This window comes from Mixophyes fleayi, chromosome 1 (genome assembly GCF_038048845.1).
Source record: "Mixophyes fleayi isolate aMixFle1 chromosome 1, aMixFle1.hap1, whole genome shotgun sequence".
NCBI lineage: Eukaryota > Metazoa > Chordata > Amphibia > Anura > Limnodynastidae > Mixophyes > Mixophyes fleayi.
In genome coordinates this window covers 74,272,491-74,299,160 of record NC_134402.1, presented here as the reverse complement: position 1 = coordinate 74,299,160, position 26,670 = coordinate 74,272,491, and the positions used below count along the sequence as shown (strand labels likewise).

Here is a 26,670-nt window from a genome sequence, read left to right as displayed (position 1 = left end):
TTTCCGGCGGACACAAGTCTACAGCGGTGCAAAGACCTGCTGGTCAGGAGATTGTCCTCTGAAGAGGACCGTGACATGCCAACAGCTCCACCCTCATTTTCTTCCACATCTATGGCTGCGAGGAAAAAGCTCAGTTTTCCCAAAAGAGGCACTGGCGGGGATGCTGATAACATCTGGTCCGGACTGAAGGACCTGCCAACCATTGCAGACATGTCTACTGTCGCTGCATTGGATGCTGTCACAATAGAAAAAATTGTGGATGATTACTTTGCTGACACCATCCAAGTAGACATGTCAGACAGTCCATATTGTTACTGGCAGGAAAAAAAGGCTTGGAAAGTTTGGAAGCCCCTGTACAAACTGGCTCTATTTTACCTGAGTTGTCCCCCCTCCAGTGTGTACTCGGAAAGAGTTTTTAGTGCAGCGGGGAACCTGGTCAGTGAGCGGCGAAGGAGGTTGCTTCCTCACAACGTTGAAAAAATGATGTTTATAAAAATGAATAATCAATTCCTCAATGAAGTACAGCACTGCCCTCCAGATACTACAGAGGGACCTGTGGTTGTGGAGTCCAGCGGGGACGAATTGATAATGTGTGATGAGGAGGAAGTACACACTGTAGGGGGAGAGGAATCAGAGGTTGAGGATGAGGACGACATCTTGCCTCAGTAGAGCCTGTTTAGTCTGTACAGGGAGAGATGAATAGCTTTTTTGGTGTGGGGGCCCAAACAAACAAATCATTTCAGTCAAAGTTGTTTGGTAGGCCCTGTCGCTGAAATGATTTGTGTGTTAAAGTGTGCATGTCCTATTTCAACAGCAGACCTCTCAACTGCAGCTCATCCCTCCTCTGCGGGGATAATGTCTCCTGTGCTCTGACACGTCACTCTGTGTACTCTCAGCCTCAGGATCTGACACTACAGCTACCATGCCTCTTGTAGCAGCCCTCACTCCAGGGCCTCTTCCATGTGCAGTGTCCCCCTCTCTCTTGGGTTCACTATAGTGGCATGGAGTTCTCCCCCTCATCCAGGGCACACATTCCTTGCCCTGGCTCAGTCACCACGCTCAGACTTCCAGGCAATGCTGGGGGAGCCTGGGAGCTTCCACCCCAGGTCCCCAGCTACAACTCTCCTCTCCTGTGTCTTCTCTCTCTTTCTGACACTTTAAAGATCGTGCCTTTAAATGAAAAAGTCAGTCTTCATTGCACGACTATGTGCAAGTGCAACAGGGACATTTTTTTGGGTTTACAAAGTCAAACAATAACACTACGACCCTGTCTGTCTGGGGTCTGTCAATGACGAATTGTCTGTAGCATGTTTGGAGGAGGTATTGTGGCCCCGGTATCAAATTGGGTACCGGGGCCACCCCACTATGCAGTCCAGATACTTGTTTGGTGGAATTCCGACACGTGGAGGGTTTTTAAATTATATTGTGGCCTCGGTACCAAATTGTGTACCGGGGCCACCCCACTACACAGTCCAGATACTTGTTTGGTGGAATTCAGACCAGTTGAGGGTTTTATTATTATATTGTGTGGACCACTACTTTAATTCTATTTAATTCTATTTCCTACTTTAATTCTATTACTAATTAATTACCATAAAGAGGAACAAAAAAAACCAATTTTACCAAAAGTATAATATGACTTAGACTTACAAACACTACACTTGAAAGATCGTGCCTTTAAATGAAAAAGTCAGTCTTCATTGCACGACTATGTGCAACAGGGACAGTTTTTTTGTTTACAAAGTCAACTAATAACACTTGGACCCTGTCTGTCTTTAACATACTTGATGGGATCTCAATGACGAATTGTCTGTAGCATGTTTGGAGGAGGTATTGTGGCCCCGGTATCAAATTGGGTACCGGGGCCACCCCACTACGCAGTCCAGATACTTGTTTGGTGGAATTCTGACACGTGGAGGGTGTATTTATTTTATTGTGGCCCCGGTATTAAATTGGGTACCGGGGCCACCCCACTACGCAGTCCAGATACTTGTTTGGTGGAATTCTGACACGTGGAGGGTGTATTTATTTTATTGTGGCCCCGGTATCAAATTGGGTACCGGGGCCACCCCACTACGCAGTCCAGATACTTGTTTGGTGGAATTCTGACACGTGGAGGGTGTATTTATTTTATTGTGGCCCCGGTATCAAATTGGGTACCGGGGCCACCCCACTACGCAGTCCAGATACTTGTTTGGTGGAATTCTGACACGTGGAGGGTTTTTTAATTATATTGTGGCCTCGGTACCAAATTGTGTACCGGGGCCACCACACTACGCAGTCAAGATAGATAGATGCGTATCATAGATAAAGTACATTCAGTGGTGTGGGGCAAATTGAAAAATATTCCAAATGCACTGACATTATCAAAAACAAGAGGTTGTCACACGCTAAAACTCCAACATGTATATGATGGAGAGGATGGAGGAGCAGCCGTATGTGTAGTGTAATGCAGATCTGTTGAAGGTTTTTTATATATTTTATTGTGGTGCCCAGTGCCCACTCCTCTACGCAGTCCAGGTACATTTATTGGTGCGAATCATAAAAGTTCAGGGTTTTTAATATATCTTGTGGTGACCCACTCCTCTACGCAGTCCAGGTACATTTATTGGTGCGATTCATAAAAGTTCAGGGTTTTTAATATATTGTGGTGACCCACTCCTCTACGCAGTCCAGGTACATTTATTGGTGCGAATCATAAAAGTTCAGGGTTTTTAAGATATTGTGGTGACCCACTCCTCTACGCAGTCCAGGTACAATTATTGGTGGGAATCATAAAAGTTCAGGGTTTTTAAGATATTGTGGTGACCCACTCCTCTACGCAGTCCAGGTACAATTATTGGTGCGAATCATAAAAGTTCAGGGTTTTTAAGATATTGTGGTGACCCACTCCTCTACGCAGTCCAGGTACAATTATTGGTGCGAATCATAAAAGTTCAGGGTTTTTAAGATATTGTGGTTACCCACTCCTCTACGCAGTCCAGGTACAATTATTGGTGGGAATCATAAAAGTTCAGGGTTTTTAAGATATTGTGGTGACCCACTCCTCTACGCAGTCCAGGTACAATTATTGGTGCGAATCATAAAAGTTCAGGGTTTTTAAGATATTGTGGTGACCCACTCCTCTACGCAGTCCAGGTACAATTATTGGTGCGAATCATAAAAGTTCAGGGTTTTTAAGATATTGTGGTGACCCACTCCTCTACGCAGTCCAGGTACAATTATTGGTGCGAATCATAAAAGTTCAGGGTTTTTAATATATATTGTGGTGACCCACTCCTCTACGCAGTCCAGAAAGATACCTTGTTGCAACGTTTTGGACTAATAACTATATTGTGAGGTGTTCAGAATACACTGTAAATTAGTGGAAATGCTTGTTATTGAATGTTATTGAGGTTAATAATAGCCTAGGAGTGAAAATAAGCACAAAAACTTGATTTTTAAACTTTTTATGTTTTTTTCAAAAAAAATCCGAATCCAATACCTTAAATCCGAACCGAGACCTTTCGTCAAGTGTTTTGCGAGACAAATCCGAACCTCAAAAATAACGAAAATCCGGATCCAAAACACAAAACACGAGACCTCAAAAGTCGCCGGTGCACATCCCTAATTTATATACGTGGATTCAGTTTTACCCCAACGTTTACTACAACTTTGCTAAAAAGTAAAGTATGGCATACAGCGGATAAAAGGGTATTGGAACACAGTCAGTGACATCACTGGGCACTGGTCTGTACAGAGCATTGCGAGACTACGATCCTGCACCAAGACTTGAGCATCTCTGCTGCCCCAGAGTGATCAAGCCCCAGAGGCTTCTCTCTCCTAAACAGTTGTTTAAAGAGAAAAACCCACAAAAAACATAAAGGAAGAGTGCAATATAGTGTAGTATTGTCTAGCACCAGGAATTATCCTTCAAGCATGTATGTGCTTACTTTATTTCAATGGAGTCATTTTTTTAAATAGAGACTAGTATCTCAAATGGAAATAAATCGTCACCTATAAGTAATAATATAAATGTCACTTCATCTAGAGATGTTCACTGACCCCTGTGTTCTGGTTTTGGTTTTGGTTTTGGATCTGGATTAACTTCGTGGTTTGGTTTTGTCAAAACAGTCCTTGCATGTTTTGGTTTTGGATCCCTATTTTTTCTAAAATCCCTATTCTTTTGCTAAAATCACATAATTTTGCTTTTTTTTCCCCTACATTATTTTTAACCTTAATAACACTAATTTCAAGTCATTTGCAGTCAATTTTGACCACCTCGCAGGTCACAATATTATTTTCATACATTTTCAAGCAAAGACTGCAACGACCTGGCTGGATGCTAAACGACGGAGCAATGACACATACACACGGCAATTCATAGCACATCTAGGAAACATTGCCACACAGCAGTGGCAGAAAAGATAAGTGGTGCAAAATGGAATTGTCCTTGGATCATGAAATCTGTTAGGGTTCATTTGATCGCTCCACCTGTTCCTTGGAGAACTGTGGTAATACTACAGCTAATACATGGCAACGAGCGCTGAACATCTCCGGGATGCGTGCTTTTATCACACCAAGACCCTTCGAGGGTGCCAGACAATGCACTAAAAAGAGCCTTTGTGATTCACAGCAAAAAGCAAGTTCATCACTGAATCAGCCCTAATTCCCCAAAAATTATAATATAGTTAGGTACCTTTGACGTAAAGTGCAGATTACAAACACTTTGTGCAATTCTGATGAAACAGCAGCAAAGTGGAAGGTTTGACATCCATGCTTACATTACTTCTGCAAGCAACAGTGTTCTTTGTTAATAAAACTGTTGTCTTTATACCGTTCAAATTTTTTTAAAATAATCCTCCACCATTCTTTGGATGTTGATAGTTGATAGTAGGATCAGGTGGAGTTACAGCACAGGTGTCACTAATTTTGGTCAATTCTTTTACAGTAGACAAGACCAGGGGCTAGATTTACTAAGCTGCGGGTTTGAAAAAGTGGGAATGTTGCCTATAGCAACCAATCAGATTCTAGCTGTCATTTTGTAGAAAGTACTAAATAAATGAAAGCTAGAATCTGATTTGTTGCTATAGGCAATATCCCCACTTTTTCAAACCCGCAGCTTAGTAAATCTAGCCCCAGATGTCAAAATGTTGTGCTGAGTTATCTGCATCATAAATGGGTATCTAAGATTTTTGCAAAGCACACAACAATATAAAGCACATGTAGGTAACATTGACACATAGCGGTAGCTGAAAGGAAAAGTGGTGCAAGATAGAATTGTCCTTGGAAATGTTGGATCTTAAAAAGGACATGAACACTTTAACAAACCAAGCAAATATGACTGGAAATGACTGGAAATGAATGTTAATTATATAAATAGTAATATAGGAGCAAAACAGCTTAAAATCACATCACTTTACCTATTTTTCACAATTTTAATTAAATGTAGATCCAAAACCAAAACCTTTCAAGATTTTTGGGCAAAGCCAGTAGCAAAACCAAAACACGAAGGCGTTTTAGAACCAAAACCACCTCCAAAACCTAAACACGGGGGTCAGGGCACATCTCTACTGTTTACAATCATTTTCAGGAAATAATCCAGGGGCTAATGCCTGGATCTCAGTTTACTAGTTTAGTGGCATCTATGCATTTCACGAATCTGCACAACTCTTCTGTATCATTATACACTTTTATTGTATCTGGATCAAGAAAACCAAAATGAGCAAACTGAGTGAAATGAAGACAGTTTGTTTGAATTATTTGTATTGTATGGTGCAGACCTGGGGGTAAATGTATCAAGCTGAGAGTTTTCCGGCGGGTTTGAAAAGTGGAGATGTTGCCTATAGCAACCAATCAGATTCTAGCTGTCATTTTGTAGACTGTACTAAATAAATGATAGCTAGAATCTGATTGGTTTTTCAAACCTGCCGGAAAACTCTCAGCTTGATACATTTACCCCCTGATCTTTGATGAATAAAGTATAATACTAAAACTTTCATTGTGTTACCATTAGAATGAGTGATATTATACATCGTCGTCAGAAGATGCCCTGGTTGTGGCCGGATTTTGTGTATTCTCGTCTGAAGGCTGGAAAGAAACATGCTAAAAACCTAAAGATCCTCCATTCATTCACTGACCAGGTTAGTTACTGTAGGCCATAGTTGTAGTTATTTGTAGCCTCAAACAAAAGCAAGTCTTAGCTATATATATATATATATATATATATATATATATATATATATTTATATATATATTTATATATATATATATATATATATATATATATATATATATATATAAGTTTTCATGATTTATGCTCTGGTTAACTGTGCGCTTCATTATATATTTTCTTACATATAATATACAGTTTGTTCACATATGCTATTTATTAATATTTCATTTGTAAACACCATTTGACGTGTTTTCTCATTATTCATTGCGTTGCCTATATTACACATGTCATTTTTTTTTAGTTAGAAAGAGTTATAGGGCAGGCATTAAGGCTCTGGAGATCCTGAAATGCTTCCACCAAACAGATAACTCCAAAGCCTTCCTAGAGGTATTTGCTATACGTATCTAATTAATTATTATTATTATTATTAATAACCTTTATTTATAGCATACTTGCCCACTGTTCCAGAATGTTCAAGAGACTCCCGGGAAAGCAAGCTATTCACTTCATTGGGCAGGATTGGGGCCTCCATGATGCAATTCATGTCGAATCGCATCATTTTGGCCCGCCCCCCTCCCCCCCCCCGCAATGAAATGCCTCAATTGTGTCACGGGACGGGGCCAAAAAACACGATTTACTGTGCCTCGCCCCCTCCGGTCTTGTTCTTTACCCTCCGGTATCTCAAGTATAATAGGCTTTTATGATTTATCGGGATGCGGTCATGTATCCGATAGTGTATATGTCGGCAGTTATCCTGTCGACATGAAAATGTCATCAGGCTAAATCACGACTCTTCCATTCTGGTGACAGCTTCAAAATGTTGACAGTCTGATTGTTGACATTAACAATGTCGACAGCCACAATGACGACATTAAGACGTTGAAAAAGGTTTGGATGTGTTTTGGAGAGGGGGGAGGGGGATTTTTAACATTATTAGTTTGTTTTTACAACTGTTTTGCCAGTATTGATCTTTTAATGTTGGCATTGTGACTGTTGGCATTGTGATTGTTGACATCGTGAATGTCGACAATCACACTGTCGGCATTTTGAAGCTGTCACCAGAATGGAAGTGTCGGCATTTAGCCTGCCAACATTTTCATACCAACAGGATAACTGCCAACATTTCCATTGTTTAAATTTCGTAGCCAACCCGATTTATATAGTGCCAGTCATTCACATCGTTTTCTGGAGATAAAGTTTAAGTTACTTACCACAAACAAACGTACACAAATTAGGGTCCTTTTTATCAGAGGCTAATTAACTTACCAGTATGTTCTTGGAATTGGAGAAATGATCTCATGACTGTGAGGCAGCAATGCTTACCACTTTGCCAACTCGCTGCCCAATCATGATGGCACAGCATCAGAATAAGCTGCAATTTCTAAGAATAACAAATATAGTTGTTAGAAATAGCCCCGAGTTCCAGAATGTCAGATTGTCTGCATCACAAGAAATACAGTGGAAACACATTCTTCCAGGTTCCTCAGCATTAAACTCTGCTCTCTGCGTACAGCAGATAGAAATTCTAATAGTTTCAAGTTTGGATCATTTATAAATGTGTATTAAACGTCTGACTTTGTCTTCAGTTGGATATTTTCTTTTCTATTATAGTATATTAACCTCTAACTCAAGAGTTAGATAGTGATGAAAATATTAATTGACTCTCTGCCATCCATGATAGATAGAATATCCTTGTGACATAAATATTATTTAGCCTGAAGACTGAGGCTACACACACAGCCCCAGAGTGCATAGCAATATAATAAGCTACCAGCAAGTGTAATAAAAGAAAGTGCGGAAATCACTACATTGCAAATAAGGTTGAATTGAAAGAGTTGCTGGGTGGTGAAATAAAATAATTAAGGAACTACTGTTTATTTTACTATTTAAAAAGCACAGTTTACAAACACACGTCCATTTGCAAGTTAATATTTATATTTCTCTAGATTTAGATACAGATGGTCATAACAAAAGATTTTAAACACAAAATAAATTGTAGTTTTAAAGATTAAAAAGAATATGGTCCAAATCTAAGAGTTCCCCAATCAGAATACTTCTTTTCTTTTGTTTGTAATCTTGAAATGCGTCAAAGCTACTGGGAGGTTTTGAGACAAGCAAAGAAGGAAAAGTAAGTAGGGAAAATGTGTGTATTAGAGGCACTCAATGGCTTATAATACTTCCACATTTAAAACATGTATTCCTGCTTTATTGATATGCATTAAAATAAAAAATATATTTTAAAATATAGGATTGTTGTTCTTTTACACTAACAATCTTTTAGCTACCGAAATATTCAAAAAGAAGAAAATGTAAGAATTAATGTCCAAAGTACATCTATATCAACTGTTAAAAGTGGCTGCCACACCAGTTTACCCCTCCTAATGATACATATATATTAAATTATTTGTAATCTCAAAATGTAGATTCGTGACATTTTTATGTGATATGTTATATTCCGATCATATAATAAACGTGTTTGTAATCACATGTGTGTTATATCTTTTACTGAATCACAGTTAAGTTCCCTTGAAAGTTTATACTTAAATGATTTATCTCATAGGGTTAAGTTCCCCCAGTTAGTCTGTACATGTAATAATTTTAATAGTTATGTGTTCCCAATCTTGCTGTGTATTAATGATAGCAGGCTGTTGTCAAACAGTATTTTGGATCACCCTCATAGAGTAAACTGTGTTCGTTTACTCTATAGATCCACCATAGGGATTGCTATATCTTGCTACATAGAGACTTCTGTTTGTTTCATTCTCCTTGTGGTATACTTCTAGGGGACCATTGTATTGCTCACAGATTTACGGATAGTGATAATTCCTGTGTATATTTAGTAGCTTAGAAACACACACATACTGGCATTAACATTCACACATTCTATGTTTTATTGAGCAATCCTGCTCTGACCATGTATTGTGGCCAGGCAGCCAGAGATTCCAGTATTTTTGTTTTTATATAAATAAATGGAGTAGCTAACGTGGCGTCCCGCCGAAACGCGTTTCACTAGTACCTTTGTCAAGACTAAATGAAGGGTGGAAATTATGATATTTTTATAGTGTTAAGACAAGCCCCCTTCATTTAGTATTCACCCCAGCTTAGAGACATTTGTTAGCAACTGTCTGTCTATTGGTTCAAATGATGAGGGAACAGCCTATCACTGAAGCTCTATCTCCTTCTAGTGTGGCAAATCTACATCTATGAGGATTGCAAGATAATTTAATACATATGTATCATTAGGAGTGGTGAACTAGCGAACTTTGTGAATTATAAAAATGTGTGGGTGCACCCCCCCTCCCCTTGTATTAATTATGAATATAATATTCGATTAGATTATTAGAGAAACCATAGGGGGTTTATGACTTTACTCAGTGCGGTGTTAAATCCTTTGTACATATTGAGACTAGGTCATAGCATATGACCGGGTCATACTGTATTCATTAATAATAAGTTATTTTTTTGAAAACACACAGACTGGCTTCAGGTGTATTTGCCTTAAGATTATATTTGAGCACCACAGGTACTTTGGAACAACTGTGATTCCCCACCATATTTAGTTTGTATTCTCTCGATGATCAGAGACTGAGTACAGTAAACTTGTGTTCACGTTACTGTGACACAATTAGTTGTTGGTCATTAGCAGATAAGCCTTTTAGAAGGTTGGTGGGCAGGTGCAAAGGGGAAATAACAGATGTTTGTATTTAATTTAATTTGTATTTTTATTTCAATTGCTGTTTTAAATTGAAAATATGACTTTCACATTTACTTTTATTAACATTTACTATTAACTGTGAAGACAATATTCTGTCAAAACTGGCTATATTTTCTCTACACTATCATGGGGCGTAATATATGCAGTTGTTAAACTTGCTGCAAATATTTCCATTCTTGAGCCTGACAAAGGTCCAAATACGGCTTTTCTGACACCCTGCCTTAGATTTTATCAATACATGGTGCACAGACAGTTGAACTGCTGTTCGTCTTTATATACCCTTAGACTATTTTAGAAAGAGCTGAAGAACTGAAGAACAACAAAGCCAATGCTGAACAAGATGACAGTAATACAGAATCCATGAAACCTAAGAAAAGAAGTGCCTTCTTAGATATGCTTCTAAAAGCAACAGATGATGCTGGCGGAACATTGAGCTACATGGATATCCGTGAGGAAGTGGACACCTTCATGTTTGAGGTACTGTATGAGGTCATTATGTAATTAGGTTTGTAGCTGTCTTTAAAGAACAGATTATTCCGGGCAGCATTGCGCCTATTAACCACACTGTTGTTGGTTATTATATAATTTTTTTTATTTCACAATTTATCTACAGTAATAGGGAATTTTATGCCAACCACTGTTCTTGACTGTTATAAAGGTTGGTGACACCTACAGTGTCCATACCATTTGATGACCAGATCGAAGATGAACACATGCACCAATCAGGACAGGGGTGAAATCTGCTGCAAGTTAACTGTCATAAATACTGTTAAAGGATTTTTACCTCCTTTTGGGTTTCAATATCCCTAATATTCTGGCAAATGTATGTATGACCATTTAATACCGTTATATATATGACTATTACCATCAGCCAACTCCTCGCAAAAGGTATTTCTAAATTAACCCAAGAAACATCATTCTTATATTCCCTTAAATCGACAAGCTTCAAGAATTACCACAACAAGATATAAATTCATTTAAAGTGTGTTGTATTATATTATAGAACAATAAACAGCGTAACAATATTTTACACAAAATATAGATTTTGTGCCATACATCAATCTTATTGCCTGTAATATACATATATAAGTCATTGTGTGTGTATTTTGACTAACTCATGTCTAAAGGTGTGTGTGTGTGTGTGTGTGTGTATGTTTTAAGCTATGTGTATGCATTGTGTAGTGAAGGGGGAGGGGATAATCCATACAGACAAGCATGCACACCTCACTCAAGTCCAACGGCCATTTTTAAACACATGATTACAACCAGATCAATCTGCTTTACTTTCCCTTCAAACCAACACAGCCAACAAAACGTTATATTTAACAATCTGATCACTTCCTGCACTTTCTATGCATAAACCAACACAGCCAACAAAACGTTATATTTAACAATCTGATCACTTCCTGAAACCAACACAAAACCACACAGGACTATGCATAACACCAATGCTTCCATGACCAAAGCTTAACCAATACAGAACCATGTATAACACAAACGTCTCCATTTATATCAGCAATCTATCCCAAACAAGGCATGCATTTATGTAACTCTGTCCATACCAAACCAAAATCATTCCAATCACGGATGGAGGATGTAAGCTCGCATGAGCAGGGCCCCTCTCCCCTCCTGTCTCCATACCGAATCTTCTGCTCCGTATTTACTCCATATGTCTGCCCGGAGTTTCTGAAGCATTGGTACTCTGTGTTTATTGTTCTGTAATGGTTCACCCTGTATGGTCTACTGTTTGTACTATGTAAGGCGCTGCGGAAACCTTGTGGCGCCCAACAAATAAATGATAATAATAATAATAATAATAATAATAATAATCACATTTACCATCTGTATTCAAACTTTCATTCTCATATACTCTACACATATTCATTCATTCCCATGTAACATTTATGTATCCATACTCACTCACCTTTTACTACATTCAAGTTCCATCATTCACACTAGTCAAGGCCTAAGGCCTCTTCACCTAGGAGTAAAAGCCGCATGTCCTCTCCGTCCGGGGATCAAGCATGGAGAGAGGGCTTATTTCTCTGTGTACAGTAAAAACCTTTCTTGTGGGCGGAGTCTAGAACCTGGCTACAGTCTTTCATATGTTAATTACAGAACAAATGTTCAAAACCTGTTTATCAAGTATTTACAAGCCAAATGTTTGCAATGAGGGAGGATTTTCATGTGCACAGTCACCTTTCAATTCAATTGTGGCTGAATCTGTTATAGGTTATGAAATGAAACATAAATAATAGATTAAATACAAAAAGACAGGGGGCGCCACACATAGTGTATTAAAAGTGATAAGCAATATAGAGGTATCTCCACAGATAAGAAAACCCCGTACCAGATATGCAAAAAAATTGAGCAAATGTGATGATCAGTCTGACCGTATTAGGGATCCACCTCAGGTCTGGATATCAGGATTCCACGATTATAAACCAAGTGATAAAGGACGATTGTCCGCTGGCACAAACGTGGAGGAAAAGGGTAGAATCCGGCAACACCTCAAACATCCAGTAATGAGCACAGGGACCAAGAACCTCTCCGACGCGTTTCATCTTGTAGGTAAGACTTTATCAAGGAGTAATCACTCAATTGTCCTTTATCACTTGGTTTGTAATCGTGGAATCCTGATATCCAGACCTGAGGTGGATCCCTAGTACGGTCAGACTGATCATCACATTTGCTCAATTTTTTGCATATCTGGTACGGGGTTTTCTTATCTGTGGAGATACCTCTATATTGCTTATCACTTTTAATACACTATGTGTGGCGCCCCCTGTCTTTTTGTATTTTATCTTTTAGGTGTAACACTTGCAGACAGGTGTTGATTGACTGGGGAGCTGCCTATTACATTTAAGTATAAATTCATTATATGATTCACTGTGGTCACTTTCACTAAGCGCTGGTTAGCTTAAAGAACTTTTTGGGTGATAAATAATAGATTATTTATGTACTCTTCATCAAATACAAAAAATGCTTCATCTAAATAATGTTACTTTTATTATTGAAAAAAAAGACTATTTAAATATGAAGGTGCTTAGTATTGAAAAACATTTTTCAATAATCAAGTACTATTTAGATAAGCAGTAGTTTTGCTTGTTATTTTATAATTAGGCAGATTCTGCCTAATTTTACAGCCACTCCCTCTCCCTACGCCTGTTTTGGGTAGAGCATGTATTCAATGTAAGCAAAAAGAACTGTGTGTTGAGGTGAGCTGCCACAATGAATATTCTAATAATCTGGTGATTGGTGAACCTGAGTCCAAATCAGTAGTTATCTTACTCGGAGATTGGTCTGATGACTAATTAACAATTTGAAGTAGAGTAAGAAACAGCATTTCAGTAGTAAAAAAGTACATTGTTAAACAAAACAAACTTGTAATTTAAATGGTGATGAGAGAAAACAAATACTTAGGGGTAATTTATCAATCTTGAAAAAGTGGAGCTGTTGTCTATAGCAACCAATCAGATTCTAGCTGTCAATTTGTAGAATGTACTAAATAAATGATAACTAGAATTCAATCTCCACTTTTTTAAACCCACAGCTTCATAAATGTATCCCTAAATATGCTTTGAAATATGGTATTATGGGTTTAGATTGAAATGTTTGCAATGGGGCTCAATTAGAGGTGGATACATTTGCGCTTTGAACAAGTAATTGGTTAAATTTTTTAAGGTATTTCAACATCATGTTGTACCCACAAAACAATAATAATAATTTAGTAATACTTACACGCTGTACATTAGATATGGGAAGATCTAAATTTTGTTATTTGATATTAGTACATAAATAATAATGATTTCACTTTTTATATTTAGGGCCATGATACAACAGCTGCTGCGCTAAACTGGTCCTTGTTTTTATTGGGATCCCACCCAGAGGTTCAGGAGAAGGTACATAAAGAGCTGGATGACACTTTTGGTAAGAGATCTTTCTCAATTTCCAAAAATGGCCAGGTGAAATAATTGTCTCATTGAGTGTATTGAAATGCTGCTAATAATGTTGCAGGCATTGGCTTTGAGTCTTATGCAGGGGCAAACGCAAGATTTGAAGAGGAGGGTTTCCACACCACGACGCCAGTGGGCATGACCAGCATACATGGGGGCGTAGCTATAATTTTAGAGACTGCTCGGCTGCTCTCCAACTTTCCCTATCCCCATAATATACAGGGGCAATGCTGCGTGCACTACTGTTAGGTGCACGCAGCTCTCTGTTTTCGAGCAGAGCCGTGTGAAGCAGGGGCAGGGTCCAGCCACCTCAATTATACAGTGCCCCAGGCTTGGAGGGGGTTTCCAGGCACTAGGAACCCCCCCCCCCCTTCTTGGTTTGCCTATGTTATGGTCAAATGGACTGACAGAAACCTGGAGCTTATGGAAGCTGCTATTCCTTCACAGCTGGTCTTATACTGAAAAACAGTTTTTGCTTATGTAGAAATACACTGGGGGCTAGATTTACTAAGCTGCGGGTTTGAAAAACTGGGGATGTTGCCTATAGCAACCAATCAGATTCTAGCTTTCATTTATTTTGTACCTTCTACAAAATGACAGCTAGAATCTGATTGGTTGCTATAGGCAACATCTCCACTTTTTTTAAACCTGCAGCTTAATAAATCTAGCCCCGGAGCTCATTTATGAAATACACCTGACACAAACCGCAAAACACCTGGTCCCAGAGTACTGTGAGGTCCATCACCTGTCTTTTCACTCGGGAACACCCTCCTCAAATTGAAAATGTGCCCCAATGTGAGCAGCGACACAATATTTAGGAGGTGCACTGTAAAGATCACATCAAAGTCCAATGTTCTCCCTCTTTGTGCTACCAGTCTTTTCAGGTAAATAAAGGTTTCCATTTTTGTCCTAAACTAATTTACTGTTTAGGCTGATTTATGGCTTAAATACTGTGCATTATTACAGTTAGGGGATATTGTAAACGTTTTTATTACACGTTTCATTCTAGCGTGTGTGAAGCTTTTTATTATCTATTCTTAATGGTACTGGGGCCGTGGAAATAACATTTGCCGGCACACTCACCACCTGTAATAAAACTGTCCACATATACAGTACACTATTTAAGAAAATAAATGATTTAAACAAAGGACAGTGTTTCCCCTGCTATAGTGAACTCCACACGTGGTTAGTACAGGGCTGGCTGGTCTGCCCATTTATCTCATTACAAAAATCTTGCTCAGCAAAATAAAATCCTGGTTCAGCAGTACTCAGTAAGATGAGACGCCCTTTCCATACATAAGTGGGAACAATGTCACTCTGACCGACTCCTCCCATCTGCCGATCAGACTTCTGCTCCTTCACTAATGTGCCCATTTTTGCTCGTCAGACTATGCACCATTGTGAAAATGAGTTTACACTAGGGTCAAAAGCTCTTATTTCTGTAGCAGAGAGGCCATTTTAACATTTGTGTCTTTTATTTATTCACTATTTTTTTACTCGTTTTTATTTTCAAATAATGTTTGAAAATAAGAATGAGTCAAAAAATATAAGATATAAACTTTAATTTGAAAAAAATGTCATATATTTATCAAGTGTTATGTGATATTTGAGCATTACATTTTGTAATAAACATTACAGTAAAATACATTGAAATATTACATTTAATAATATATAGAAATAAGTTTACCCTTTATTATAACAGCGTCACGGCTAGACAGTGTACTACTGCCTATTTTAACAGGTTTTCCACTTGGTCACTACTTAACATTCATATTTTAATATTTTGCTACAAGTTCCTTCCAATTTGGAATATGAAGAATTTTGGATTTGGTTTTGGTTTTCGATTTGGATTAAGTTCATGTTTTGGTTTTGGTTTTGGCAAAATCGCCCTTGCGTGTTTTGGTTTTGGATCTGTATTTTTTAGAAAAAATAGCTAAAATCATATAATTTAGCTTTTTTTTTTGTTCCTACATTATTATTAACCTCAATAGCACTCATTTCCAGTCATTTCCAGTAAATTTTGACCGTCTAACAGGTTACAATATTATTTTTATCTACTCTCGGCTGACTGGATGCTAAGTGAAAGAGCATCATCTAGGAAATATTGCCACACAGCAGTGGCAGAAAAGAAAAGTGATGCAAGATGGAATTATCCTTGGGACCTCCCACCCATCCTTATGTAAGATATTGAAAAGGACATGTACAGTTTAACAAACCATGCACTCCAGCGACAAGCAGTGCCACTTTTGTGGCTGAAGTGCTTGGTTTGTTTGGGCCCCCACAAAACAAGCTACCAATAGATTATCTGCCTTAAGCCTAACAGTGCTGTCAATGAACTTTACCTTATTAAACCATGTCTACTCGTGCTGCATCTTTAATCTCCTCCACCTCTCTGGATACCTCCCTCTCATCCCTGAAGAACTGCCAAACATATGTAGGAATGGATATCACAACTGGAGTGGCATTAGATCTGCTTCAGACACACTGTGACACGGGACATGTGGGCAGCATGGAATCTGTCAAGTTGGAATACGCTGCATTGAACAGAGATTTAAACCAATATATAGACGCAGTTGAGGAGACAGTACTTAAGTTAAAACGTGACCCACCGGATGAGATATCGGATTTAAGAGAGCTTGTACACGACAGATACACTGCGCTTCAGAAGAATGATACAGAGGAGGCCCTGAGGCAGGACGATAAATATGTCCCATTTAAAGAGCAGCTAAGAGACCTCAGAAAACAAATGGGTGTGTCACCGGCCCCTGCAGACTAAGCTTTAGAAGTTGAAGATGAGGAGATCGCCATCACCCTGAGCACACGGCCGATACAGTGAAAACTGAGAATGGCTCGTGAAATCCGTTGTGGTTCATTTGATCGCTCCACTCGTTCCTTTGACAACTGTGGTAATTCTACAGCTAATACATGGCGACGAACGCTGCATCCCCCCCCCGGGATGTGTGCATTTATCAGACCAAGGCCAATCCAGGGTGCCTGGGTGGGTTGAAGATGGTGCACCCAGTGAAAAGCAAAGTATGTGGCCACACTTACGAGAGAGAAGCAATTGAAAGTATGATTGAAAACAAACTTCAGAAGGGTAAATCCGCCAGGTGTCCAAAAATTGGCTGTGATCGATCTGACATGAGTATATCGGATCTTGTTCCAGACAGTGCACTAAAAGGAGCCATTGAAATTCACAGCAGAAAGCAAGGTCATCACTGAGCTTCGAATCAGCCCCAATTTCCCAAAAATTATAATATAGTTAGGTACTGTTGACGTAAATTGCAGATTACAAACACTTTGTGCAGTACTGATGAAACAGCTGCAAAGTGGAAGGTTTGAGCAATACATGGTGCTGAGTCATCTGCATCATCAATGGGTGTCTTTGAAAAGCACACACCAGTATATAGCACATGTAGGTAACATTGGCGCACAGCGGTAGCTGAAAGGAAAAGTGGTGCAAGATGGAATTGTCCTTGGGCCCTCCCACCCACCCACCCACACTTGTGTTGGATCTTAAAAAGAATATGCACACTTTAACAAACCAAGCACTTCAGTGACAAGGAGTGCCACTTTTGAGACTAATGTGCTTGGTTTGTTTGGGCCCCCACAAAACAAAAAAACAACTCTTTCCAAGTAAACACTGGAGGGTGGGCAGCTTAGGCAATGCAAAACAAGTTGGTACATGGGTCTCCAAATTCCCTTTTTTTCCTCCCAGTATGTAAAGGGACTGTCTGATGTGTCTATTTCTATGCTGTCGTTAAAGTAATCCTCCACTATCCTTTGGATGTTGATAGTAGGTTCAGGTGGAGTTACGGCAGAGGTGTCACATTTTTTGGTCAATTCTTTTAGGCCAGACCAGATGTCAAAATGTTGTGCTGAGTCATCTGCATCATCCCTATGTCTCTTTGGAAAGCTAAGTTTTTTCCTAGCAGCAGTTGACTGAGAAACTGAAGGAGGAGATGCTGTCCTATCACGGAACACTTGAGCTGTGATCTTGCTAACCAGGAGCTCCTTGCATCTCTTTAGATCTGGGTCAGTTGAAAACAAAGAGAAGACATAGCTCTTATACCTAGAATCAAGCACAGTTGCCAAAATGTAGTGATCCGATTTCAAGATTTTGATAACTCTTGGATCTATAATGGAATCGATGGGATATTTGCCCAACTCTAGATTAATGCTGACTGGCCTGTGTTGCGGAGTCTAATGAACCCCCTGGTGTGGCGGGATGGGTTTAGCTGTGGAGGCTCGCAGATCGCTGTCCACAGGTCAGCCCCTAGAGGTAGGGCTGAGGGCAGGGCCGGATTAAGGGAATGGAGGCCCCTGGGCTAAGGGGGCCTCCATTCCCCTGTGAGGCCCCCAATGTGAGTCGCCCGCCGCCCCCCATGAGGCCCCCCCCAAGCACTTACCTGTCAGTGCAGTCCTCCTTCCATGGCGCGCTGTAAGCTCCTTACTGAGGAGATCTCGCGAGAGTTCGTGAACTCTCGCGAGATCTCCTCACTAAGCAGATTACTGAGTGGCGCCAGGGACGGAGGACTGCACTGACAGTGCTCAGCAGCATTGATCGGGATGGGGGCGCAGATTTAGAACAAAACTGCCAGCCCTATTATTTCTATTTCAGCAATGACAATTAGCAATGGAGCTCTCCTGTTTCTGTGTGAGCTATAACTCAGTAGAATGTCACTGGAGACTTTGAAGAACACTGCTACCCTTCCTCTTTCTTTTCTAGCTATGACCCTGCCCAACTGCACTAGAGACTGCCAAGAACCATGCTACCCCTTCTGTGTCTCTCTGTGCAATGGCGCTGGATCGCCGCGGTGGGCGGTACTTATAGAATCCAAAACCCGCAAAATCCGACAACATAATGATTAGAGATGAGCGGGCTTGGATTTCGGAAATCCGAGCCCACCCGAACAGTGCGGATCCGACGGGATCCGAGCACTGTTCGGGAACTTCCGGGTGGGAAATGAAGCCAAACCGAGGCTATGACATCCAAGTCTCGCGTCGGATCTCGCGAGACTCGGATGTCATAAATTCAGCACTAGCGGCCGCCATCTTCATTCTGGCTGCGATCACTCGTGAGAGAGGTTGCAGTTAGGGAGCTCCTGTCCTGGTTTTAAGTTTAGTGTAGCTTTGTGCTTTGTCCAGTGCTCTGTTCTGCTGAGTCCAGTGGTGCTTTGTCCAGTGCTCTGTCCTGCTGAGTCCTGTGCTCTGTCCTGCTGAGTCCAGTGGTGCTGTGTCCTGTGCTCTGTCCTGCTGAGTCCAGTGGTGCTGCCTGTGTCCTGTGCTCTGTTCTGCTAAGGGAATTGTTATTTCAAAATTATCCAAAAGTTCTTAAAAAATAAATAAAAAATTATAAAAAAATGATAATTTTTTTTTAAAAAAATTATAAAAAAATTATCCAAAAATAATTGTAAAAAAATATAACAAAATTAGTTTAAAAATACTAGGAACTGCTGTATAACTCCAGTCCAGTGGTACTCTCCTGTGCCGCAGATAATTTGTAAAGGCTTTGCCGAGTGTGTGTGGTTTAGGGGTACGCTCTCTTATGCTGCATATAATGGAGTACAAAAATTTGGAGGATAAAGTAGGGAAAGATCAAGACCCACTTCCTCCTAATGCTGAAGCTGCTGCCACTAGTCATGACATAGACGATGAAATGCCATCAACGTCGTCTGGCAAGGGCGATGCCCAATCTCCTAGAGGGCATGTAAAATCCAAAAACCCAAAGTTCACTAAAATTAGCAAAAAAAGGAAATTAAAAACATCTGAGGAGAAACGTAAACTTGCCAATATGCCATTTACGACATGGAGTGGCAAGGAACGGCTTAGGCCCTGGCCCGTGTTCAGGACTAGTGGTTCAGCTTCACCCAAGGATCTAAGCCCTCCTCCCCCCCCTCCAAAAAAATTAAGAGAGTTAAGCTGTCATCAACAACACAGCAAACAACTCTGCCTTCTAAACAGATAACATCACAAATCCCCAAGGCGAGTCCAAGGGTATTGGTGGTTGCGAAGCCTGACCTTCCCATCACTGTACGGGAAGAGGTGGCTCCTTCCACCATTTGCAGCACGCCCTCTACATATGCTGGAAGGATCACCCACAGTCCAGTTACAGATTTGGCTAATGAAGGTATGAATGTTGTACACCGGGAGGAGGATATTGATGTAGCTGGCGCTGAGGAGGAACTTGACGAGGAGGATGCTGATGTGGTTATCTTAAATGAGGCACCAGCGGGGGAAACAGTTGTTGTCCATGGGATGAAAAAGCCTATCGTCATGCCTGGGCAGAAGACCAAAAAATGCACCTCTTCGGTCTGGAGTTATTTCTATCCAAATCCAGACAACAAATGTATGGCCATATGTACCTTATGTAAGGCTCAAATAAGCAGGGGTAAGGATCTTGGCCACCTAGGGACAACCTCCCTTATACGTCACCTGAAGAACCTTCATAATTCAGTGTTTAGTTCAGGACCTGTGGCTAGGAACGTCAGCAGTCCAGGGACACCTAAATCCCTTGGTCCTGTTGTATCCACACCAGCAACACCCTCCTCGTTAATTTCCTCCACGATCTCGATCAGAGATAGTCCTGCAGTACAGAAATATTAGTACCAGAGATTAAACTACGTTCACTGTTCCTGCAGTCCAGAAATATTAGTACTAGAGATTAAACTACGTTCACTGTTCCTGCAGTCTAGAAATATTAGTACCAGAGATTAAACTACGTTCACTGTTCCTGCAGTCCAGAAATATTAGTACCAGAGATTAAGCTATGTTCACTGTTCCTGATTGGTTTGTTAAAGTGCGAATGTCCTATTTCAACAACATCAGGGTGGGTGGGAGGGCCCAAGGACAATCTTGCACCTCTAGCAAACTCTTGCAAACTGCCATCCTGTCTGCCACTGCAGTGCCACTCCTAGATGGGCCACGTGTTTGTGCCGCCCACTTGTGTTGCTTATCTTAGACATCCAGCTACCTCGGTGCAACCTTTTGGACTAAAAACAATATTGTGAGGTGTGAGGTGTTCAGAATAGACTGGAAATAAGTGGAGATGAATGTTATTGAGGTTAATAATGTGTAGGAGTGAAAAAAAAATAAAAAATATGGATTTTAGCACTTTTTATGCTTTTTTTAAAAAAAATCAGAACCCAAAACCCAAAATCAGAACCAAAACCTTTCGTGGGGTGTTTTGGCAAAACAAATCAGAACCCAAAACCTCAAGCTAATCAGAACCCAAAACACCAAAAGTGGCCGTTGCACACCCCTAATAACGATGACGTTTTGCCTCGTTTTCAATTCCTAGGGCAAGCGAAAGTACCAAGCTGGCTCAGCTCAGTACTTGGATCTGTTAAGTTCGGGCATCTCTATGATTAACACACTTTCTTCCTTTTTGCTTGTATTATATTGTGCATTTAATGTGTGTAGGTGCACCCTTCCTTTGTGTTTATTATCATGAGTATAATTGAAGGAAGATTAATGATCTACATGGTGCGGTGTGTTATACTCTTCAAAAGACATAGGGCTGCCTCCAAATTACTCAGGACCAGTCCTGGGACACTTCTTGTCCATTGTCGAATGTAGCCGGATACTCAGCTCATTTGAGAGTTATAAATATGCAACTATGGTAGACAGATTTATGATGGAATGTGGAGTACTGTAAAATAAAGGGAGATATTTCCCTGATGCAGGCAGCCAAAGGAGTGTTAAGTTGCTAGTAACGGAGGAAAGTCGACCTTGGGAAAGGGTTTTCATAAATTGCAAGGATTTTTAGTGGAGATATCAATGATTCAGGAATTTTGTTATCTCTTGCAGAAGAAATATCCATAAAATTCCCTGCATTAATAATGTCATCTGTACGCTAACAAGCAAAATCATGTTTTGCCTGTTAGATTGGCCTAGGAGAGACTCCTCGTTTTCTCTTAGGCCTTGAGGTTTCCTGACCTTTTAGTGCAGTTTTTAAGAAGGCGGTATCTTTCACCACACTACAGACAGTATTAGTGACTGACAACATTGTTGTTCCTCTGGAGATTTTAGCCACAGGCACTTCAGAGCCAGAGGAGAAAAAGCTTGAGTGCTCTAGAACACTCAGGAAAAAATTCTAGTGGTCAAAGTTGCTGCGGAAGTATGACATGACCAATTATTTTCACTAGCTTGTTCCCTTAAGCAGAGATCAGTTTTGATACATAGTTAGCTAAACCTGTGACACTCCAGGTGTTGTGAAACTACAAGTCCCAGCATGCTTTGCCAATATATAGCAGTTTATTGCTGGAAGGGTATGCTGGGACTTGTAGTTTCACAACAGCTGGGGGTAAATGTATGAAAGTCCGATTTCTGCAAGTCGCCGGAGGTAAAATTTGCAGGTAAAATTTAAAGCGGTGATGGCTTGTAAAGGCAAACTTGCCTTTACAAGCCATCACCACTTTAAATTTTCACTGCAAAGTCGACGATTTTCGGCGACTTGCAGAAATCGGACTTTCATACATTTACCCCCTGGAGTGTCACAAGTTAGGCAACACTGCGCTAATAAGTCCTCTAACTGGTCTTGCAAGTCCTGTTTAACTATATCACCTGGTCAATTAGGATTCACGCCCGCGATTACGCATGGCTGCACAGGTCCCGGTACGGCAACATTGTGGATTTCTGCGATTTTGCGGTACCGTAATAACACTTTACACGTGCAGTCGCGTGTGATCGTGGGCACGAATCCTAATGGAGTAGGTCAAAACTACAGTACTAAATCATGAGGCAATAGGGTGGACAAAGTTCAGACAAGATGTCAGGATATACAAAAAACAGGCTGGCCAGGGTTCAGGCAGAAAGTCGGAAACAATGAGGCAATAGCTTTCATGCAAACAGCGTGCCAAGTACTATAACTACTGACAGAAATCCAAGATGGCTGCTGAAAAGTAGTGGTTATGCCAGAATCCAAGATGGACACTGAGAACAGAATCCAATAACAAAAATGGCCACAGAAAGGATTCTGATAGATAGCATGTGGGTGTGGCACCTTACAAAGAGAATGACATTGCAACTCATGTTTCTATTAAGACGTAAACACTAAAATTTCCTAATATAAAATATAAATAATGCAAGGAAAGTAGTTTCAAACCCTGATGTGCCACAAGATGCACATGTCCTTTAATATGTTACGCTGTTTTCATTTTGCTTTTTTATTTTATTCTTATTAGGTCAGTCTGACCGGGCAGTGACAACGGATGATCTGAAAAAGCTACGGTATCTCGAAGCTGTTGTTAAAGAAGCACTTCGAATTTTCCCTTCAGTCCCATTCTTTGCAAGAACCATTACTGAAGATTGCACCATTAGTAAGTCACCAAGTTTTATGGGAATTTTATCAATCTGTTAGCTAGAAATTGCACAGTGGTGAACAAGCACATTTGTAGTACAATACAATTAAACCTGACAAGTCAGAAAACTGGAAGAAATTCCAGAAACAGAAAAACACATCACTTAAACTATGTGTCACAAAAGCCGGAAAGTGGGAATGGTCTTGATCTCTGTTTGAGTGACAGCTTATCCCCAGAGAGGTGCGGAGTCTAACGGAAGAGAGGTATTCACCAGGGATTTCCGCAAGGGAATATGGTCTTAGCTGCTCTCAACTGCTGGTCGCCGTCCTCTAGGGGGCGCAGAGCAGTTAATTCGGAGAACCACCAAGTAGCTGTAAGGCAGAATGGGATGTAGCCCCAGGTATATGGAAATTCAGGAATTGGACGGATGCTGTGTGATGATCAGCAGTATAGCCACAGGTCTTAAGAGCAGAATAAGCTGAACGATGATGCTGTGAAGCAAGAGCTGCAGAACTCAGGAGGACTGAGGTATACACTAGTGTAGTAATTCAGGAACAGGACAGATGCTGACCGATGCAGTATAGTCACAGGTCTTAACAGCAGATTAGGCTGAACAGGCTGAACAGGTATAGCTGTGAAGTGCTGAGCTGCATAGAGCAGAAGTGCTGAGATCCACACAGGTGTTATAATTCTGGAACAGGACGAATGATGAGCTGCAGTGAGGCCACAGGTCTTGACTGTGGAATAAGCTGAACAGGTAATGCTGTGAAGCGATGAACTGCAGAGAGCAGAAGCACTGAGATCCACACAGGTGTTATAACTCTGAAACAGGACCAATGATGAGTGAAGGCGCAGCAGTTGAATGAACGGCCTAACCCACGAAGTCAGGGACAAAGGTAAGTATGAGCATGGACAGGAGTCAGAGGAGATGCTTCCTATCAGGTAGGGAGACCTGATGATCTGACACTCATGGAAAGGAGGAGGACCCTTATAAAGGGAACTGGCTGGTGATCATCCAATGAATGTGGGGCAGAGGTTTTAAAGATAGTAGTAACCTAGGGAAACCAATGTACATAAGGATCAGAATGGAACTAACCGGTGAGATGCCTGATACTATGTTTGTTAAAAATCAACTATTTACTACCTGTGGGCATGTGTTTAATCTTATAGGAGGTTATGAAGTACCGAAAGGTGTGAATGTGGTGATAGTGCCCTATGCTCTGCATCGGGATCCAGAATATTTCCCTGAACCTGAGGAATTCAGACCAGATCGGTTTCTTCCCGAGAACGCAAGTGGACGTAACCCCTACGCATATATACCTTTCTCTGCTGGACTCAGAAACTGCATTGGTAAGTTTAAGAATTACATAAACTAGCAGTTTTGTAGTAGATTTCTGTAATACCCAAAGCCACACTTATGGCAGCCAACCCAAAAAGATATGACTGATCCTTTTGTTTTTAGACTTTCAGCAAATTGTTGTTATTTTTAATTCTAATTGTTTTTACTAATAGTTACTAATATCATTTTTTTGTTTTGCATTCAATAGGCCAACGCTTTGCTCTGATGGAAGAAAAGGTGGTTTTATCTACCATCCTGAGGAAGTTTACTGTAAAAGCAAATCAGAAGCGTGAAGATCTCTGCTTGCTGGGAGAACTGATTCTTCGCCCACAAGATGGGATATTGATTGAGCTGCAAAATAGATAATCTGACTCTGTTCCCCAAACCTTAGGGTCAACTGCATTGAATGAAGTGTAAATGTTGTGGCCAGTACTGTGGCTTAGTGGTTAGCACTTCTGCCTCACAGCACTGGGGTCATGAGTTTGATTCCCGACCGTGGCCTTATCTGTGTGGAGTTTGTATGTTCTCCCCATGTTTACGTGGGTTTTCTCCCACACTCCAAAAACATACTGGTAGTTTAATTGGCTGCTATCAAATTGACCCTAGTCTCCGTCTAGTGTGTGTGCGTGCTAGGGAATTTAGTCTGTAAGCTCCAATGGGGCAGGGACTGATGTGAGTGAGTTCTCTGCGATATTAGTAGCGCTATATAAATAGCTGATGATGATGTTTTTAATTTTTATTAATTGTAAATAGTCTTTTTTGTATGAAAAAAATTGTGTAAGAAGTACTAAAGCGCTGGAGAGTTCTTGCAAAAATACGGAGAGTACTATTTTAGTGATCTAAATATACCTCATATATATATATATATATATATATATATATATATATATATATATATATATATATATATATATTATAGTGATAACAAAAGACAATCATATACTTACATTGACTAAAGTGCAGTCTAGAAGAAATCTTCTCTTTATCTTCCAAGAATAATATCCAAATTTTACATCAAAACACAAAATGAATAATAATATAGTGTAATTCTATTATTAAACAATGATTTCAGCCAATAATGAAATAAATGTGAGAATAGAGTGGGAAAAGACAATCAATCTTTACACTTCTCCTTAATGTGACACTTGTGTACAACCTCAACAATGTCACCCCCTAGTGGTGGAGAACCTACCAGAGGTTATTGATTTCATCAGCTTTATTAGGAATCTCTCTCCTCAGAGTCATATCCTCTTCAGAGACTTTTAATACCTCATATACAAGGGAATAAGACGGAATAAAGACGTCTTGCATAATATCATTTAGGATATGTACATACTTTCTACGTTTATGACTGACTTATTTCTATTATGCCATTGCTTGAGCAGGGCACATCATATACAAAATTAAACGTCTTGGTCTGTAGATTTGCTGAAAAGTATTGGCGTTTTGGAGTTATTTTACAAAACGTCCACCCACCATTTACAACAATCCATTACCATTGTCCTCTGGAAAATGTGACAGTTGGCAATACACCTGTGCACCTGCTGGTTGCTCTGGAAACTGTGACAGTTGGTGAACTCTCCCTGTGTACCTGATGACCTGGAACATGTGACCTGCTGGGTGGTATGGAAACTGTGGCAGTTATTTGCAGTCCTGCTCGGTGACCTGGAACATGTGATTTGCAGGGTGGGTTGGAAACTTATTTGCAGTCACATATATCAGCGCGACTGCGAGGACCATGCCCAGCTGTGTTTAATCGATGGAAGAAGTTATACATATATTGTAGTGTATAAAGGAATTATTTAGTTAATTTAATATAGTGATTCATAATTTAGTTATTTATTCATTATACTCTGTTGTTAAAATTTCTAAATGTAATTTAGTGTATAAAGGAGTTAATGAATTCTGGTAATAAAGTAATGTAGTCATTACTTTTAAGTTTAATATAAGGCTTTCACCACTGGGTTTCTCTAGAAATATATGTATTAGTATGTTATATATTATGATATCTAATATATAAATGCTTAGTGGCGTCTGTGTGTGTGTGAAAAAAAAAAAAACAAGTTGCAGCGCCACCTGCTGGGCAGAGTTATACACTGACCTACTAAATTCTTAGGGGCATATTCAATTACGATCCTGATCCGTGGGATCGCGCCGCAACGGCCGCGAATCTAATCCGCGGTACCGCATTAACATGGATTTTC

At 40.1% G+C, this 26,670-nt stretch overlaps 1 protein-coding gene across 1 annotated transcript in view; it reads left to right on the top strand.

The window, feature by feature from the left end:
• Positions 1 to 25,202, top strand: part of CYP4V2 (cytochrome P450 family 4 subfamily V member 2) — a 40,108-nt gene extending 14,906 nt beyond the window's left edge. Inside the window, exons 6-11 of the mRNA XM_075196732.1 lie at positions 5,996 to 6,122; positions 10,155 to 10,346; positions 13,697 to 13,799; positions 23,011 to 23,145; positions 24,298 to 24,477; positions 24,675 to 25,202. Of these exons, the coding sequence (XP_075052833.1) occupies positions 5,996 to 6,122; positions 10,155 to 10,346; positions 13,697 to 13,799; positions 23,011 to 23,145; positions 24,298 to 24,477; positions 24,675 to 24,832 (895 nt within the window). The 3' untranslated portion in view covers positions 24,833 to 25,202. The remainder of the gene's footprint in view (positions 1 to 5,995; positions 6,123 to 10,154; positions 10,347 to 13,696; positions 13,800 to 23,010; positions 23,146 to 24,297; positions 24,478 to 24,674) is intronic.
• Positions 25,203 to 26,670: the final 1,468 nt, after the last annotated feature.